The 20,860-nt window shown below is 30.8% G+C and overlaps 1 protein-coding gene across 2 annotated transcripts; it reads left to right on the top strand.

Annotated features, from left to right (window-relative positions):
* The first annotated feature begins 357 nt into the window (after positions 1-357).
* Positions 358-20,340, top strand: LOC141453433 (rhamnose-binding lectin-like). 2 transcript variants are annotated; one of them, XM_074126671.1, is made up of 14 exons: positions 358-506; positions 2,453-2,666; positions 2,770-2,876; positions 2,973-3,165; positions 5,259-5,371; positions 6,868-7,042; positions 8,944-9,050; positions 10,359-10,530; positions 10,790-10,899; positions 11,628-11,826; positions 13,674-13,778; positions 18,087-18,215; positions 18,690-19,672; positions 20,112-20,340. In XM_074126671.1, the coding sequence occupies exons 2-12, from the start codon at positions 2,470-2,472 to the stop codon at positions 18,205-18,207; spliced, it is 1,599 nt and encodes a 532-aa protein (XP_073982772.1). In that variant the 5' UTR covers positions 358-506; positions 2,453-2,469; the 3' UTR covers positions 18,208-18,215; positions 18,690-19,672; positions 20,112-20,340. The 2 variants fall into 2 exon arrangements, with proteins under 2 accessions (XP_073982772.1, XP_073982771.1); XM_074126670.1 differs by lacking the exon at positions 358-506 and adding an exon at positions 1,344-1,485.
* Positions 20,341-20,860: the final 520 nt, after the last annotated feature.

Genomic DNA, 20,860 nt, shown 5'->3' with positions numbered 1-20,860 from the left:
TATTGAATAGAATTGTCAGTTCTTTTGGTGAAGGCGTACAATTCCTATATTTCAAAATTTAAATTTCAGCATGTTATTTATCTGCCACTTTATCGGTTTATTGGCGTTAATAAAATTATAATATTACAGGGACAGAAACGCTTTTTTTATTGAATTTTTTTATTTATTTTTTCTCTGTGGCAACGCATTTTTTTTATAAAAGCTTATCTTGTATCTAATTATTAATTTGGTAATAAATTCTCTGCATACAAGATTATTGTTAATTGTCGTGTAGAGTGCAATTATTGTGTAAAACAATGACCTTATTATCAAATTGCATAGTATTCACGCCGGCATGATTAGAGTTGTTATCCACATGGGTCTGATAAGTAAATAGTACTCACGCTTCATCATTATAATTCAAAATATGCCTAAACAATGTCACAGGTGTAATGCAATGATGTAGACTCGGGAGAAGTGTCGTATCCACGTAGTATCTTTTTTGAAAATGAGCAGTAATTTATAAGGTACAGTATATTTATAAGTATACACCAGAAAGGTCAGTAAAAACATAGATTTGTATATTATACCGTTAAATAGCCAGTTATTACGATAAATAAAGTCTAATCTAGGACAAACTAACTAGCCACAATTTGAGATAAAGAGATTGTTACTAAATGACAAGTAACAGTAATTATTGATGTTTCGTTGATTAGGGATTCCTTTCTATAAAGATGTTAGTAAGAAAGATAGGCATAATGCCATTTACGGTTCTTTTTTTTAAACCTTGCCAAAAACTATGTTCCCAATTTATAAAATCCGGTCACTGCATAGTCACCTGTAATCAAATGTTAAAGACATAAAAATACCCAACCTTTTCATATTTTTAAACATTTGAAATTTAACATTAAAACAAGTATCATTTATATAAATTCCTCTTTTTTTTATGGCAATTTTTGCGAAAAATTACAGGAATTTTTAGAATTTTGTTTCCAAGTGAACGCAGAAAAGTTTGTTTTGGATGGAGTACTAACATTTTTGAAGCTGGGGTATGATTGATCTTACTGAAGTACCGTACTTTTCTATCGTAAGCATGTTTATAAAGCCAGGCGAAATAAAAATTTAAGTTCTACTTTTTAAAAACTTAAGAAAATTTCTTAATCAAAGAAATGAAAATCGTTTGTAAGGTTCAAAGTAAGTATTGTTTCTTCAGTGGGCTCAAGTTTATATTCTTAACGATTTCTAAAATTAAATGCTCGCAGATTAAGTAAATGATATTTTATTTATAGAGAGTCCGACATCTATGGTTAAACTAGGAACTACGATCATACATGTGTCCCACTCATATTTTCTGAATAGTAATAGACAAGTGAGTGATTTGTCTTGAGACAGTACATATATCGCCGTAATATTTAAACATCTTACAGATAAATATGTTCATACTAGGAGGTTCTTTGATGCTGGTAGTTTTCCTACAACCGATCAGTGGAGGTATATATGCTGGAGGTAATAGTTGAAAAACTGCTTTTTACACCGATGATTTCATCAAAGTGTTCATTTCTTCTTTAATACAGTTTTGTGCAAAACAATCGCATGTTTTTCTCCAATTCACTCAAAAACACCTCCAACGAGTTTATTAAAACTTTGTTAGTATTTGCATTATTGAAGATCAACATTGAATTTTGAATATTTCTCTAGGAAGATACGTTTAAGATCACTTCCATGAGGAAAATCCGTTTTGAGGCAGTTCTAGGGGTAGGGTTGCTTCCCTCCAAAATTTCATTCCAATTTAATGCACAGCTTTATACAATGTACGTTCAAATAGTTTGCCGGATGTGTGACAGAACTATGAGTATTTCATGCTATTTAGTATTTTTATTATTATTATTTTAGGCGCCACGGTAGCCGAGTGGTTAGAGGCGAGACCTGTAAAGCTAATATGTATTTTGTGGTACTGGGTTCGATTCCCGGTCTTAAGCCTTGAATTATATTTAATGTTTAATAAAAGAAATTAACAGTAAAGTATGTTCGCTAGTCGCCTTTGTCCACGACACCCAATTGGTAGTTGGACGTAAAGCCCGCCTGAAAAAATAGGCAATTATTTTATTATTAGTATTTTAAGTTAAGTGCGCGTCAACATCTAAGAACAAGTGTCATCCGGAGCCTACTCTGGACAGGTTCTCTCATAAAAAAAAACACAATCTGTCGCCAGGTAATGAACAGTAGAGGCTTCTAGTTAGATTTTGGGGTAGGACTTCTCATATTATGTACCAGACAATTCCATTATTATATTTACCTCAGCCGATACGTTTAGCGTGCTCCATATCTTTCCAGGATAAATCTGGACCATCACATTTTATCCTTTAGTGAACAAAAGGACTAAGTAGAAATCCGAAATAGGAATCATTGTAATATCCCTTAAAAAGTTGCTATTTCAAAATTAATTCTTATATATTTGCGTTTGCTTTAACAGATTATGGAGTACTAACGATGGAAGATTTGGAAGGGATTAGAACTGAACTGGTATGTGAAGATGAAGAAATGATTCTCACTTGTCCCGATATGTTTCTACTGGACATTGTATCAGCAATGTATGGTAAACGTGACGACAGATACTGTTACGATGGAAAGCAGATTTGCGACTGTGAAGAAGATCGTGATGCAACCTTGGAGATCGTGAAGAGCAAGTAAGTTGTATTTTATATACATATAAAATGGTTATAACTCGAAAATTAGAAAACTTTACTAGACAATGAAAATGTTTTGGGATACAATAACCTCATGTTTTAGATGCGGTAAAACACAGACTTGTCACATCTTGGCCAATAGTGTTTTGTTCAGCGAGCCTTGTGCTGGCTACAGAAAATATTTAAAAGTGACTTACAAGTGTCTAAGAAGTAATGTAGAACTTTCAAATCTTTCAAAATGATTTTAGAATTATTTATTCTTATATTAGAAAATAAAAGTTTACTTATACAGATAATTGTAATTAGGTTCACATAAAATTTTTTCAAGCCACGTTTGTCAAGATGAAGCACTTGAACTTAAATGTCTTTTGGGTCGTCTGAAGATAGTTAAAGCTTTCTATGGAATAAAGTCAACGAATCCTAAATGTTTAAATGAATTTAAAGACATAGGAACTACATCGTGTGAACTTACTAACGCAACCTTCATTGTGCAAAAAAAGTAAGATATATTTCTTATTTAATTTTATAAATTATGTACAAAAATGTACTATCAGAATTTAAGTAAAATTTTAGTCGGGTGCATTAATTAAAATTAAGCTGAATATTTTACAGTATTTTATTATCATTTTAAAGTATAACATCATTTTACAGCGTTATTATTTCTATTTATAATTTTTTATTTATGGCGCGTCAATATCTAAAGTCATTGGCGCCTGAAATCTTTGCTGTGCACTGTCGGCCTTCGACAGTCCTTTCGATCAAGAAAGAGAAAATTTAATGTTAGCATGCCTGTATTTGAACCTGGCACCTCCGGCTCACTAGTCCATCGCACTAATGACTGAGGCAAATCCCATTTTTCTCAATATTAATATCATTATTCAATTTAAAGAGTGAACTTCTGAGGTCCAATGGCGCCTGGATTATTGTTTTCAATTTTTTTTTGCATAAAATGTAATAAATACCTAAGTTAAAAATCATATATCTGCCCTCTCAGTGAGGCCCGAACTAAAAAGAAAGTAATCGAGTATATATCATTATACGTTAAATTAAAACTTTTTTTTTAAGAGAATAAGTACTTTTTAAACGAGATAAAAGAAAATGTAAAGGTAATAAAGAAAATTTATTAAGTAATAAATAAAACAAATTCTATTATCTCCACTATTATACTCTTTCTTTCTTTCTTTTAAGTCGGTTAGCAAGTTATTATGAATATATTAACAATTTATTATTAACGTTTTTATTACTTATTATTTTTTCATTTTTTATTGCTTTAATAGATGCAGGGGATGCGGCTACATTCAGATACCTTTCCATTCTAAATTTTGCTTAAATTCAAGTCGTAACTAATTGATTTGCGCCATTTTTTACCTTCTCTTATTGCTAGTAATTGTTTTAACTTTTTATTTATTTTTTTTTTTTTATACTGGTGATATCTTCCATACGTGGAATAAAGAAGAAAACTTCTAAATTCTTGAGAGTTTACCCAACATTCTTTATTTTAGACAGGTTTAGATTCTTTTTCTCTTAAATAATGAGTTCAGTTAAACAAACTTACAGGACTCATTTAGCGAGCGTGTATTTTTTAAAAAGAAAGAAATTTATTCTATTACCCTTCGTAGAGAAAGCTCTACGTTATGCAAAATTGTTTAACTTTCTACCCAGCGAGTTTAAAAAGAAAGCATCATTTAGTCCCGAATGTAAAGTCAGCTAAGGAACGAGAGTATACTGCACAATGGGTTCAGTTCAAGAAAATTCTCTGGGTTTCCAATAATGATTAAAAGAATTAAAGGAAAGAGAAGTTGTAAGGCTAAAATAAATAAATCATGTTATTAACTATATAAAAATTACTAACAAACCAATAGTGATTCAATTATGACGTTCAGTACAAAATTTTTAATAGAATTAGCTGAATTTCATCACTTACAAAATACATTTTATTACATTTGCATGGGTGAGCTAAGACTTAATGCTTCCTTTCATATTTTTCAACTGTTGCGATTCTCAATAGTCTGACATAAAGTCACCTTTCAGTAAATTTTGCCTATCTCTTACTTCTTGTCAGAGGATATATTGCGATGTGTCAAAATTTCTATGTTAAGTTTTCTCCAGAATTTACATGTTTTTAAGAAACTAAACATGAAAATAAGTTTATATTACACCAAGTTTGACATTTGTATGAGCGTTAAAGAATATCTCAAAACTCAAATATAGTATTCCATTCAGGAAGCTTCAGAAATGAATGATAAAAGTGAAAATCAGTCTCGATTTCCCGAAAACAGATTCAACATTTTTCTAGATTATTTATTCATCTAAATATTAACGATTTTTCTCTTGGAAAATTGGTCATTATCACTTTATGTTTCATTAACATCTGTTCGGAAAGCATTGATTTAGAGAGGTTTTGGCAGCAATCAAAAGTTTCGTTGTGCTCTACCATAGATAAAACCTAATGTAGTCTGATAAAATCAGCAGCTAATATTTAGGACCAATACTGTTTTAAAGATATTACTGAATTATTGAATTACATTGTTTTTAGAGAAAATAGCGTGAGAATATGGTGTATTAAGAGCGATTTTTTTCAATTAATTTCAGATGTAATGATTTACAAATTTGCAGCGTAAATGTCAACAGTACGAATTTTCCGTTTGATTCATGTAATTCTTCTCCCAAATTTCTTGAGGTGCAGTACCTGTGTATAAAAGAGGGTATGTATAACAACTCCAAAATATATTATTAAAAAAAAATCAAATTAAATTTTTCAAAAGAATCGAAATCTTGAAAATTATTGCAAGTTATTTTCTGATATCATAACTTTACCATAGTGTACTTTGTAGAAGAGGCGTTTTAGAGGGAAGCATAAAAACTCTCCTCCCTTCCAGGAATCTTCTTCAAATAAACGTTCGCGTAAAAACGGTCGAACTGAAAGAATAGCCAGCGTGGTTCTTTAATTCGTCTTCGGGTATGGACTGAATTTTTCTAAGGTTTGCTCAGCTATGTCTGTGTGTTTTTATGGAATGACTTTAAAGAACGTGTCCGAGTTAAAATTAATTTGGTAGTTTATGTTTTTGTGGATAGCCGGAGTACATTTATACTCTGCTAAGTTGAACATATATGTCTTTCTTTCCTTCCAGAATATCACAGCTTCATTATATTCTCGATACTATCAGGTTGGTGACTGTTTGATAAGGCGGTTTGCAATAAGTTGAGCTAGTTAAGTTGAGAAAGGAAAAACATGAATAGGCGAGAATATTGCATGTTCTCTACGACTTAATAGATTATTTTTAAGATTTTACTTAATTATGTATCATTAAGTGATTGCCATCACAATTCATTACCAGTACAAATAAACTAAGTAATTTGTTCCTGCTTAAATTCGTGCGTCCCCCCATATAAAATTTAAAAACTCAAAAAACTGCACCTTAAAAGTTTTAAAAAATCTATTCACAAAATACATAAATTTTAAACACATACTTACTAAATTTCATTTATTGTATTTCACTATTTTTAACAAAATGTTTTCTTATTCATTAATATTGTATATAACAGCTTGTAACCTCCCGCACTAGTCAGCGCGTATTGTAACTCAGGGACGTGTTTGTAGTCAAATTTACTTCACTAGAGCGATAAACGCTCTAAATGATGATGGATGGAAGTCCGAAACCTGTCAAGAATAAAAAAAAAGAAAAAAATATGCGTACTAGATCACTTTGATAAAATCAACAATATTATCCGACACTTTTGTTGATGAGACTAAATCGGAAATGGCTAATAACCAATTAAATGGCCTGTTAGCAGTAAGTATGCATCTGATATTTTTGTGTTTATTAAGTGGATTCAACCTAGATAACTTTCCGGAGTCGATTAAATCTCAAAATAGCTCAAACGAATTCTACTTTCCTTACTTTCATGTAGCTATGCAACATGTTTCTGTAATAGTCTTTTAGAATATTTTGTGAAACATTCTTTTGTTTAATCTTCCAAAGCAGTGTTTCTTTACCATCCGTTCGACTTTAAATACTTTACATTTAACAAGATGAAAGAGTTTCGTTAAAAACGATTAAAAGAAAACCAACTATATTTGAAAATTAGTATGTATGTCGCATTAAAATGATAAAATTTTAGTAAGAGAAAGAACGTTAGTGATTTTTTTTTCTTTCTATAATTGGAATCAACAATGTAATATTCCTTATTGCTCCACTAGGCATAAAACAGCGCGTGTGTCAAGATAAGGCAATGTTGCTAACTTGCCCTTCAAACTATACCATCAAAATGTTATCAGCATTCTATGGTCAAAGAGAAGGATGGTATTGTAATGAGGGAAGAGAAAGCTATACAACTTGTGAAGCAGACAACCCCTTGCAATTGACAGAAAATTGGTAAGTTAAGTTTTCCTGTTATTAGTGTTAATTGTCAATTTTTTGATTTTCCTTTTCTACATTGCTAGTAAATGGAAGTATTTCGATCTTAGTAGTTTTTCAATACAAGTTTCGACTTAATTTTCGAGAGTTTCCAAATAAAAAAAGGAAAATCTCTAATAGTACTCATTTTATATTTCGACCACTCATGTCTAGTACTGTCAAAGGAACTTCGCTATAAAGTTTTGGTCAAAATTAATAATCGGTTGTGTCGCTTTTTATTATTCAATTTTTAGTATTAAGTTCGAAAATGTTCCTTAATATTTCGTTCAATCTGTTTTATATAGCACGAACTTTATTTCAATCTCCAGAAAACTTCAACTTTATGCACTTGTTTTTTGGAAGAGGAGGAAGATCTCCTTCTAAAGATCACTTTTATGATATTAATGAGGATAAAATAAATAGCTAAAATTCTAGGAATGCAAATTTTTGAAGGGGTTTTAGTTTTTCGTAAATTTTTAATACTGCCATTAAACTTGGTACATTAACCATTTGAAACAATAATAAAGGCTCTTAACGTTTGTATACTTGAGTCAATCAAAAAGAGTTTGATTTTTAGTGTGCAATCTGGTTCAATTTAATATAGCAAACTCAGCTTTAATTAGCAGTATCAAGGTCTGAATTATGGGAAACGACAATTATTCTATCAATGTCCTTAACAGTGTTTGCTCTTGTATTCATGTGAAGTGAGTGCTGGCGATTACTCGAATTACTTGAAAAAATAAAAATAAACAATACAAATTTTATAAAATTTTTCTTAGTCTTATCTCGTGTAAACTCTAATTACGCAGTCCGTACAGAATAGTGTTTTGTGAATTAAAAATTTGCAAGCGTATGTTTGACTGGCTTATAAGACATTTGGCCACTGACACTGACTCTTTGCCTAAAATTATTAATTTCAGAAGTAGTTGACATCAAAGTATTTTTTTTTCTTTCTTTTTTGGCGCGGCAGAGGTGACCTGTAGCTTAATAATCTAATCTTATTTCTCATCGAAGCGATCTGAGACCGCGTTTAAACATCGATTTAATTAATTGGCAAGTATATGTAGTAGAAAGTTGAGTTATAAATTCAACATTCAATCTAAAATTTTGTCTTAAAATTGAGACCTTGAAATTTGGTGAGGAGTATCTCCATAATGTGTTCCACATAAATAAGCTGAGAGTCATTTCTTTGTTAAGATTGTTAATTATAAAATTCTGTTTTACCACTTACAAAAATAGCAGGCGATTTTATTTTCTTCCAGCTCAGAAGTATCTTTTATAAGTGAATCAGCCAGATATTATTTATCACATTTCGTTTTTGTTGTTCTAAATTTGCTTTTTTTTAGATGGCCACTTTTATCTCGATACTTAATCGACTTAGTTTTAAATAATTTTTTATTTTCAATAGAAAGATTATTGTGTGTAAACTAAACGATTTTTTATTGCACAAACGTTTATTGAAAAGTAATAATTAATAAATATATTTTTCTTTATAATTAAGAAAACATATATTAAACGACACATATCTTAATTGAAGTCAATAAATCGCCTATTTTTTAGGCCGGACTTAACGTTCAAATACCAAATTAGGAGGTGCCTTGAACAGGGAACGGAACCTCATACTTTACAATTAACATTTTAGCAATTAAATAAAAAGTAGATACATACTGGATTAGAGCTAAGGAATTCCTATTTACTAGTCCAAACATGACTGCTGTTTCCTTAATTGAATTTTCATTAATTTTAGAATTCCATAGCTAAACTTCTCTGGGAATAAACCTAAAGATGAATTTGATTAATTTTAATAATCAATAATGTACCGTAACGGCCACCATTCAAGTTGTTCAGAGCTCAGTTGATTAAAATAATCAATTTTATAGGTGTAATCAAAAGCAAGAGTGTACTCTAAAGGCCTCCAGTCGGGTGTTTAAAGATCCCTGTCCAGATGTCAAAAAATATTTGGAAGTGTATTATGTATGTACACAAGGTAAGTTGATCTGTTCAAAATTTATTTATGAAACTTTCTGATTCAGTTATTAGAAATTCAAGTAATCATCTGGTTAAAATAGATGCATACGGATCGCGATGAAGCCTGTGGACCGTTTGGCTCACTCCTCCTACTTAATGGGCCAAAGATAGAGGCGAAGGGAGCAGTTGTTTTACTTGAAACAGATCGGAAATTTTATTATTCCAAGTTAGATCAGAAAATAGGGTGGACCCTTTAAATAGACACTTTAGCCAAAAGAGAACTGCACAAACTCTTGTAAATGTAGTTAGTGAAACTGTTCATTTTACAATTTTCTGGTTTTCTTACCAGTCCTTACATTGGATTTACTGGTCTCCGAGAGTGGACTAGCTATTGTAATACAATTAGTGGGGATAAAAGAGTTGTTTCATCCCTCTCTGACACAGGACTAAAATAAAAAAGATGACCCATACACTGTGAAAACCCTATAGCAGGGGTCGGCAATCTATTTCAAGTAGAGAGCCATTTCTCCTTAAATAATTTTAATAAATCTTACCAAGAGTCGCAAGGATGATAGAGTAAAAAGTTCTAATAGATTATTTGTATTCACAAATTATTATTTATGATATTCAATAACATTTCAATGTTTTATATATTTATTTTCACATATTGCAAAGTAAATAAACGAATAAATAATAACTAAACCTGTATTGGAATGAAAATGACGGCAGTCCTATATATTACGTACTGTATTTTATAATACAATTCTATTCAATTTCAAACCTATCACATTTAAAATTCTTTTTGAGAAAATATCTTTACTTTAATAAATGAAATTTTCATTTGTTTCAATAAAATTGAAATATACAATTTATTTTGTACAGGCTGAAGAGCCACAAAATTTGGATAAAAGAGCCGCGTGCGGCTCGCGAGCCGCGGGTTGCCGACCCCTGCCCTATAGAGATGTTGAAACTTGCCCTATAAGTACACTTTAGGTGTGTGAATTCGGGCCCAGTTCGGCTGCCAGTTATCGGCGAGACTAGAGATGTACCATTTATCTTGACAGAGACTAGAGGTATGGTTTTTTAAGTATGTCGCACGTACGCCCTGTGTAACTAAAGGTACTTTTCTTGCTAGTATCTTAGAAAGAAGTCTTAAGCCCTTGGGGAAAATGAGAGTGCCGCCAGGTCTTTGCTAGTTCATAGACAAGGCATTGCCTAGTACTGGATACCCCCCAAACACTTCTGGGTATCTTAAGTCAATAAGTATTCCTGTAAACAATCAGTGTCACAAATTTGTTATGTTCCTATTACTTCCTTTTTGTTACAGATGGATGGAAAGAATTGGCTTGCCCAGATGATACAATGAAACTTTCATGCCCCAAAGGATTTGTTATAGACCTGCAATCAGTGTTTTATGGAAGAAGAAATACTTACTGGTGTGGTGGAGGTTCCTCGGACTTTTGCGAAGTACAAAATGCTTTCACTGTTGTGAAGAAAATGTAAGTTATCCATTACGTTAATTTTATACCATAAAATTGTGTATAATATATTAGTTCTCCTCTTACGGCATAATTATTTTCTAAAATGAATGAAAATTTTCTTCTCTAATAATTCGGACGTGGAAAAAATTAGATGTCTTCAAAACGAAAAAATTTCTCTCACTTGATCACCATTCATCCTACATCCTACTTCGGGGATTGATTGGAAAAGGCAATACATTTTTAGCGACAAATTTAGACTTTACAAACATTGTTTCAGGTGTAATCTAAAACAGAAGTGTAGCATAATGGCGGCCTCCGTTTCTACATTTGGTGATGAATGTCCAAACATCAGAAAATATCTGGAAGTGATTTATAAATGTGTTAAAAGTAAGTTAAATTACAAGAGATTTATTCTCGTATATGATAAGAAAATACAAATTACTAATGGAAGTATAAAATAACTTTAAACGGAGTACTTAAGCAAATCGTAAATTTGATGTATAGCAACTAATTTGTTACTGAAGAAGCAATCTACAAAATTTTATCCTCACTAATTTATTTGTGTGATAATGAAATTAAATTTCCAAGGAGTGCAGAAGGAAATCTCCCCAATTTTTATTCAAAAGATCCTTAAAATGAATTTTTGGTTAAAAAAAAAAAGTTACACTTGTCTATAAATAGTGTTTTCTAAGTTTAATGGAAAATATCAAAAAAAAAAAAATGTTAAATTTATGCAGTAAATTAGTAATTTCAGTTGATCAATTTTAATCCAAACATTACTCTCACGTCATTTGGCTGAAATATTAAATTTGAACTTTTTGTGCTTTTTTAAATTTTTTTTTAGTACTTAGGGAGTGTGCCTTCAAAACTTAAAAAAATTCTGAATCCTAAATCTGCTCCATGGCAATACTTCCCTTTAGCAGAGAATTAAGAGCACTAGAATTTAAAAAGTCAATATTTAACAAATACTAATTTATTGTTTACGAAAATGTAATGCTTATTTCTAAGATAAAAAGTTTTTATGTAAATTAGTGTACAACTTACTGGTTGCTATTCATGTTGAAAATACATATGTTAGTTCATACTTTGTATTGTATCAATTGTATTATTTTCAGATGAAATTTACGGAGTAAAGCAGGCAATAGGTTGTGAATCTGGCTTAATAGAAATTGAGTGTCCAAGCGACATGTTAGTTAAGATACTTCATACTTTTTGGGGGAGGATAGACGGAAAGATTTGTTTTACAAATCAAAGGAGAACTTACTCTTACAATTGCAGATCTGAGGCAGATTTGTCCGAAGCAGTGCAAATCAGGTTTTGATGTTTGTTTATTTTATTTTTTTATTATTTATTTATTTTTTTGGCGCATCGACAACTATGTTCATCAGTTCATTTATTTAATATTATTTATGTTGAAACGTTCATCGAATGGGCTTAACGATGCTCTAACATGGGCCATAAATTGACCATTACGGGTGCGTTCCACTAAGCGACCACGCTCACGACCGCGGTTTTGGCCGTTCCACTTGCTTGCGAGTGTTGCGATCGAAAACCCAAGTGGAATGGACTGTGGGCGTTTTAACCGTTCATGTAAACATTACATATGGCGGCCTCGAAAATAAGTCAGAAGCTTGAAGAGGTTGTTTTTTAATTTTAACCCCGTTTATAAGCAGTTATAATAAACTTTATTAATTATTGGTAAAGTTGACTTATGTTTAAAGAATATATTTAGTTCAATTTTTTATATTACATTTTAGTGGAGTATTTATAAAATTTACGTTTAAATAAAATTAAAATGTCTTTTGTGGCAACAGTTGGATATTTATTAATAATGCTTTAGAAAGTTCTTTATCTAGTTCCGTTGAAGAGTGGAATGCAATTTTACAAAATAGCAATGATAAAAAGCGAAAACTTAGGCCACGTATCATTAACTATCAGTGTAATTAATCTTTATTCAGATGAAGAATTTAAAAGTTATTTCAGGTAAATGATTTTTTATTATTTAGTGATTTAGTGTGTAAAGGGATAAGTAATTATTTATTTATTTATTTTTTTGTAGACTTTCGAGAAACACATTCTATTATTTACATGAAATAATACTTTCATTTACATGAGATAATTGTTTCGGTCGCCATATTTTGTTTTAAAAATTGCGCCATATTTCTGAACGCCCACTTCGACCCAGCTCTATAGATGGGGCGTTGTGGGCTTCGCGTGAGCGAAAATAGTGACGTCATTACTGACGTTTTCGCCACGACCACAACGACCGCGGTCGCCAAGTGGTACGCCTGAAGGTATGTTTTGGTCGTTGTGGTCGCTTAGTGGAACGCACCCTACATGTCAGTGTGGAACCTTCTCATTACGCGCACTGTGCCTGATATGTCATTCGTCAGCATGGCGAGAATGTGCCTTCTTTTGCTGCTGAATCACTTCGACTTTTTCGTAATACCCACATATCACACAATGCCCCTGCCATAACCTGGTACTTGCAACCCTTCTCAGCCTTAGTAGCAATAGTGTTACTTACCACAGGAATAATATCCTAGAGTAACCTCTTTCCCAGGCTGTTTGTTGTTTCACTGCTTCACCAGTTTCGATTGTATATTGGTAAACTCGTAACATTTTTGGACTGATAATAGATTTTGCAATGAAAAAGAAAAATAGCACTGCACATGTAAAATCATTTGAGTATTTGGTCTTAAGAATAAGGAAGGCACTTTAGAAAAGTTTAACTCTTGCCTACAAGTATTGTTCAGAAACCTAAATCTGCTGAAAACATAAGACCACTGTAAATTACCAGACAATGAGCTGTAGAAGAAGTCTTTTAGAAGAAATAGTTGCATATATGAATAAGAACAGTCAGTAATGTGTTAATTAACTTCTGATTATTCCTCTCTCTTCATATCTTCTAGTTGAAACATTATTAAGAAAAAAAAATTTGTTCTGAGGGCAGTGTAGTACAGTTTCATTCTAGACTGACATCATTCTCACATGATGTTCATTGTAATAACATCGCTAAATTTTACAACTTCGTAAAATTTTGTTAGAATTCTTGTTAAGGGAATTGCGTGTGATGTAACCTTTCTTCGCCTGTTAACCATCTTACATACCCAAAAAACGTAATTATATTTTAGTTATAAACTATAGTTTTTACTATTTAGGTGTTTACAAACAAATAGTTGCCATTTTCAAGTTGACGCTCAAATTTTTGGAGATCCCTGCGCCGGTACCTCAAAATATCTTGAAGTGGATTATTTGTGTTACAAGTAAGTAATATCAAGCCATACTGGGATAAAGTTAAATGTTGAAATGTTAAAAATCACTGAGTTGAATAATATTGATCCATCATATAATGGCATGTTTTTTTTTGTATGTGTTTTGGGGGGCGATTTTCTATACTAATGTCCTTCTTATTATTTAAAAGTTTTTGTTACATTTTTTTAGATAAAATTTTTTTTGCATTTGCAGTTAATCATATTGTAATATTTTTCTGAATAAAGAAGCTATTGAGGAATGTTTACTGTTATTGGGTGTTTCTATTTATTGTATTGTATGAAACAATAATAATTCGATGAAATAACATCTAATAATAACTACATACTGATTTTCATTGGACTGGGATCGTATGTGCCCTGAACAAAAAGACTTTATTTCAAACAAATACAAAAAATAATAATAAAACTTAAAAATTAAGTCAGAAAAACCACAGTGGCCTTCAGTAATCGTAGAGTTAAAAAAAAGATGAGAAACAGAATTAACCTCTTAAACTGAATTCAAATGATCTCCAGGTAATATAAATCTGCTTTCATCCACTAAGTCAAAAAAATTTGTGTTTTTTAATAGTAAGTGGAATGCCAAATGTTGCAGTTTTGAACGTTATTATATCTCAGTTATTATAAGATTTATGTGAACTTTAAGAAGGCACTTCTTATTCTTGAAGTATAAGTTAAATTTGTTTTTTTAGTTCTTTTTATTTTACTAATCCAGTTTATAGTGCAACTATTCTGATATTTATTATTTATTAATAAATTTATATTTATATTATTTATTCTGAATTGACCTCACTTTTTCCAAAAAGTAAAAAAAATTGTTGCGAAAATTCAGATTTAATAGATTTCCAGAAATCTAATGGGCAAAACCCACATTTTCCGAAATTAATTGTTTTTGTTCATTTTGTATAAAACGTAGCGCCCATATTGGCCAGAAAAGTGAAGCAAAATTCAAAGAATCCAGCCTGTTATAAGAAAAAAAAAAAAAGTCCGCGATAGTGCTTACAGGATGCAGTACGTTATATATATTAACCAGTTAAACGTGGAATTTAGTTTTAAAAATCCTCCCACAGTGTGCGGAATTAAAATCAGACAATGACGTGTGTGTGTCGAACGCAGGGCAAAACAACCAAAAGTTTACAACGTCGTAATAGTCACTGCAAGGCACCTTTTCTGCAATTTCTGAGGCTTGAGATTACAGAGCATACTGTGCATTTCAAAATCTTGCACCGTCTTCATGTATGCATTGCCTAGTTAACTAGAGACGCAAGAGCTTTTACAAGGAAGAAAAGAGCTTTGAATTCTGTACAAAATGAAATCATGCTCGTACTGAGGTCTGAACCTCTAAGTTAAAAACTGCATTGCACAAGGGTTGAAAGCTTTTATTTGTGTGCCTGATTCCCAATCTCTAATGCGGAGACCAAACATGTACCAACCACTTGATCATTTGGCTGACTCCGTATAAAATACTTAGCAGTTCTATTGGTAAGATAAAGGAAACTTCCCACCAAATAATAGTCTTATTGTATTTTATTAAAATTTCTAGTTTTTATAGTTAAAGGCAATTTTATATTTTTCACAACGAGTATACGTACACGTCGAACGCACCGTAATAGAGATTCGGTTTGACACTTAACATGTTAATGTGAATGCATAGGCAACTCATTAAATTTGGAATCAGTACTGCCGTAGAATCAAATGTGACTGAATTTTAATAAATTGGCTAAACAATTTTTTTGTTTTACTTGAGAAATTCTTCAGATAAAAATTTGTTTAGAATGTATGTTCAACTTTGTTATATATTTGAAAGACCTTATTTCGAATTGGTTAGTTGAAGAAGTACATTAGGTTTAGAGAAGTTGCTTCATGTTAATTAAAATTCTCAGAATGTATAGTATACTTATGCCTTATATTTATTATAATATTTTATGTAAAATGAATTCTCAGAAAGGGAATTATAGTAAAGGAAATAAAAGTAGGAGGACTTTTATTAGAAACACAAATGTCGTCTATAGAAGCATTGGATATTTTTCTTACAAAGAATCCTCTCATTTTAAGAAAAGAAAAGATAAACATTCTTTATAAACTGATAAACAAGTTCCAATTAGAGAACGTAGATGAGGTATTGTACAGTAGATACAATGCACTTTACAGACATGTCAACAAAGAAATGTATTTGGAATTAGGATGTAATGTAACAAAACTGACTGTAATTTACTCAGGTATGTCTTTGCAAATTAAAATGCACAAAACTTTATTTCAACGGATCTACATATGTATATATTTGACTGCAATGATATTAGTTTAATATTCTTCTGTTTTTGTGAAGATTCTATCATGAATCTTCTTTTCGAAATCTTCACAACTTAGATCTTCCTATCAAATTTTGTATCCACCTATTTTGATGCTTAAAAAAACACTTAATTGGAGTTACTTAATTATTATTGAATTTAACTATAAATTCGAAAGATCAAGAAAATGCAGTCTATATAACTCATTACTCCAGAGCCATATTGACGTGAGTCACTTATATTGTCATTAATATTATTATAATTATTTTTGTATTATCGTTTTTATGGCTGACAATAGCAATAAATAAATAATAAAAATATGGAGCTAGAAAATTATTTATTTAGTGCTGACATAAGGGCTGTCTTAAACAGGAATTGTGGTTTCATCTACAGTATAAGCAGTATCTAGGTTTTTCGTCATGACAAAGAATAAGTCGCATCGCATGCTCTCAAGTGTATGTATCTCGTATTGGAGAATAGAAAAAGTTGGATTTCTCTCCAAATGTGAATACACATTTTTAAAAAATATTTTTATCATTTTTAATACACGAAGATGAAGACATTTATTATTATTATTATTATTTTAAAAAACTTTTATTGTAACATAGTGATGAAGGTTTATACGGAAAATACACTAAAGCCAAAGGGAACCTCATAATTATCGCCGCTCTCTGCGGGGGTGGGCCACCTTTAAATTTACGAATTTAATTTTGCTTTTATTTTTCAGATCAGTATATTCCACTTGAATTTTTAAGTTTTTCAAACAAATATTTCTTGGTCACTTCCAAAAAAGTTTGTTTTCTTCATACCTTTACTTAACAGCTACAATTATGAAGGCAGTGCAGGTTGCAGGTTATAGTAACCTTCTAGTTCTAACCTTATCAGTCGTCAGTTTCAGTTGGTCTGCTAATACTCCCGAGAGTTGATGAGCATGGAGGTCGGTTCTCATGGGCCCGTTCAAAAATTATTGAAATAGCTTACCTTATTTATTACCTTGTTTTACACTTTGCGGTTTCTGCAATTTCCATACGGGAAAATTCCTCGTGCCGTAACCTTAATGTTTTAATACAATAATTTTATTTTTTTACAATCTAGGTACTAGGAACTGCTTATAGAAAACATACTGCAAGTTGGATAGATTGTGAAAATGTACGACTGAACTATGTATCAGTAAACATACTGATAATACGTCTTATTTAACTAGAGTGATACAGTAGAATATCACGTGCTATTCACCTCAGAACATTGTGCCGAAACTTTTAAAGATTCAAGTAACATTTTTTTCAATCAACTTTCATGAACTGCATCTGAACAAAAGATTTTCATGGAATTCTCACACATAGGTTTTCCGAAATAGCTTACGTTTAAGTAATTTTTCTTATTTCAGCGTAGTTTGAATAAAAAATGACCAACATAAAATCAATGTTCTTATGTTAAAACTTTATTTCCTTCAGTTTTGTATTAGCAAAATATTTAAGGGATTTGTCTCGTTCGTTACACAATTGCTGATGTAACTTACGAATTATTTTATTCTAACCAGGGTAATGACTTTAGATATGACTGAGTTTTATTTTATTTGTTAATCATAGAGAATCTCGAAAATCACCATATGACCAAAATTTCTCCTTCATTTCAATAATTTTCATGATTATCGTTGCTGTATCTTATTGTCCTTTTGTGAATTAAAAAGCGTGTTTGATTTTTCAAACTCCATTACCTTAGGAGTAGTAACTCTGTATAAATTACATAATTAAGTAGAATATTTTGACGTTTTGTCGACCCTTATACTTAACTTTTTAAACTGCATTTTTTTTTAAGGAGATATAAGATAAATGGAAAGTATTGTATGTATTTGGATTATGTTAGTGTATTTTTTGAAAATTAATTTCATTTTAACTGAATGAAAAGGTTTAATGTTATCAATTGTTAAATTAATTTTCCCTAGTAGCATCTTTAATAAAAATAAAACTCAGTTAACACTATTTTGATTACATAGAATAATGTTGATTTTCAGAATGAATCCTGTTGATACTAGAGTACTGCCTGCAAAACTGTTCATCAGTGGAAGCCCAAGTGACAATGACGTAAAACATCTATCCATTGAACATATACAAATTTTGTCAGGAATCAATTAATAAAACAAGTATGTAGGTATTATTATGTAATATTCATGTTTATTTCTAATCTAATGCATGAAGAGTTAAGCAAATTTCACGAGAGCAACGACTAAGTTAGCCGTTGGCAAAAATTTTTATTGTGAATCATTAGCCTTAGTCGTGATTAGCTTATAATTTTTTAATTCTTTTTCATAAAAATAATTCCATAATAATAATAATGTTAGTAGATTATGTGTGTTATTTTATTTTTCTAGATCAAATTAATTTTATTCATAAGGAATAAGTGTGTTATATTATGGAAATATCTTTCATTATCATTGAGTGAAAAGATTTAGGTTAAAAAAAAAATCAATTCTTTAGTTGAATTACAATCTTCTTTATTTAACTTTAATAATATACAAAAATTGTTATACATGGTTTTCTCTAGCTTCTTAATGCTAGGAGCTAGGTGAATCTCCTTGCAATATTTTAATTTTGATTACAATAATATTGATTTTCAGATGAATTCAAGTGATACCAGAGCACTGCCTGCAAAAGTGTTCATCAATGGAAGCCAAGTAAAAAGAAGTTTTGCAACTTAATGAATTACAGGGATATAAATATGTGGACTATTCCAACTTAAAAAAAAAAGAAAACTGGTGTATAGAGCGCTCTAGCGGCAAAATCGTTAACTACTCAGCAATTATTAGTTCTCAGTTCTTCCGCTAGATCGCATAGGTATGTAGAATTAGTTTTTAATTTCTTACAAAATGTTTACTTATTTCCATTATGATGTCAGCATCTTTAAGTAACTTTGATATGTGCGCGAATTAAGTACTGAATTATAGATGGGGTGAAAATAATTCAGTACCTCGGAGGTATAAACACTAAGTCCTTTTTTTTTAATTTCTTTTTTTAATGTTTCTAAAACAAAATGATGATTTTTATTACACAACTATCTGATAAAGTGCATCTATGTTACTTACTATGCTCCAAAGATTAAGGCAAAATAACTTCTGTGGGCTCATAAGAAGAAGGTACTGAATTGTAAACGTATTTTTGTTATCTGTTTTTACATTAATTCAAAGAAGTAACTTAATATAAATAGAAGTTATATTATTTCACTCAGTCAATTTATTAGTCTTAGTTATTAACCTTAATGACTTGTAGAATAACTGTGGAATTTTGGTAATGCTTTTTTCTTAACACTTTCAAAGATAAGTTTAAATAATGTATTTTTCAATCAAATTGAACTTATTGATTTATATAATAATAAGTGTACTTTTTAGAAATTTATTTAATTTTCATTGAATGAAATTATTATAGATGTTTATCTCTTGTTTCTTTATTCGATTGAATAATATATATTTTCATATCGAATACTGCTGATACTGGAGCACTGCCTGCAAAAGTGTTCATCAGTGGAAGCCCAAGGTACAAAGACGTAAAACATCTCTCCATTGAACGTATACAAGTTTTGTAAGGAATCAAATTGATAAAACAAGTATGTAGTTATTATATGCAATATGCATGTTTATTTTTAGTCTAATGCATGCAGAGTTGGGCACCCTTCACGAGAGCAACGACTAAGTTAGCCGTTGGCAAAATTTGTTTGTGTTAATCATTAGTCGTGAAGAGCTTATAATTTTTTAATTCTTTTTCAAAAATAATTCCATAATAATAATGTTAATAGACTAAGTGTGTTATTTTATTTTTCTAATCAAATTCATTTTATATTATATAATGGAAATATCTTTCATTATCATTGAATGAAAAGATTTAGGTTTTAAAAAAAAGTCAATTCTTTAGTTTAATTAGTCTCCTTTATTTAACTTTTATAATATACATAGATTGTTACAGATGTTTTTCTGTAGCTTCTTAATGTTAGGTAAAACTCACTAAACATTATAATTATTTAAATTACAATAAATAATGCTTTTCAGAATCAATACTGGTGATACCCAGAGTACTGGCTGCAAAAGTGTACATCAGTGGAAGCCCAAGTGAAAAAGACGCAAAACATCAATCCAATGTGAATGTAGCAACAAATTTGGTCAGGAATCTATAAAAAGAAGTATGTAGTTATTATACGTAATATGCATGTATTTATCAAAATTAAAAATTGCATGTTATAAAAAATTTAATAAAAAAGTAAGTTAAAAGTAAAAATAATTTTATTTTTCCATTAAATCTGTTAATATGAAAAAGTAAAAATAGAACGAAAATAATTAATAATATTTTATTAATATTCAAAATGATGAAGAAAATGCGTTAAAAATAAAAAATATAACCTAAAAGGAAGGTTACAGAGTCTAGAGAGTGGCAGAAGTAAAAAAGATAACCTAAGAGGAAGGTTAAAGATGGCTGGCAGAGTCGTGAGAGTGTGCAAGAGCAGCAGACAGCTGGAGCGATCTAGTGGCCACTGGATCAGGTGAGTGAACTGTCCGCCATCTTGCTCTGGGTGGGTATATAACTAAGTTCGCCGGAAGGGCGGGGCAGGGTGGGGAGAACCGTCGAAGCGACAACATCTCCCCACCTCATGATTCTTTGAGAGAGAGGTGATGAATGTTAGACTAGACTAGATAACATTTAGTTTGGAGCGACGAGCGATCTACCCCCCTGCATCACTCAAGTCGTACTGAAGAGAAATGCCTTGACAGCTGTATATATAGGGAAGGTTACAGCAGTGCTA

This window comes from Rhodnius prolixus, unplaced genomic scaffold (assembly GCF_049639745.1).
Source record: "Rhodnius prolixus isolate KJV_2025 unplaced genomic scaffold, Rpr scaffold_3, whole genome shotgun sequence".
Lineage (NCBI taxonomy): Eukaryota > Metazoa > Arthropoda > Insecta > Hemiptera > Reduviidae > Rhodnius > Rhodnius prolixus.
Note: the sequence above shows the minus strand (reverse complement) of the source record. Positions and strands in the feature narration are given on the sequence as shown.

Excerpts from the sequence above, each read along its gene's own strand:
- LOC141453433 (XM_074126670.1), top strand. The coding sequence starts at position 1,413 with ATGTTCATACTAGGAGGTTCTTTGATGCTGGTAGTTTTCCTACAACCG. Across the intron at positions 2,877-2,972 it reads GACTTACAAGTGTCTAAGAA|GTTCACATAAAATTTTTTCA; the intron begins GTAATGTAGAAC and ends AATTGTAATTAG. Across the intron at positions 5,372-6,867 it reads GTACCTGTGTATAAAAGAGG|GCATAAAACAGCGCGTGTGT; the intron begins GTATGTATAACA and ends TTGCTCCACTAG.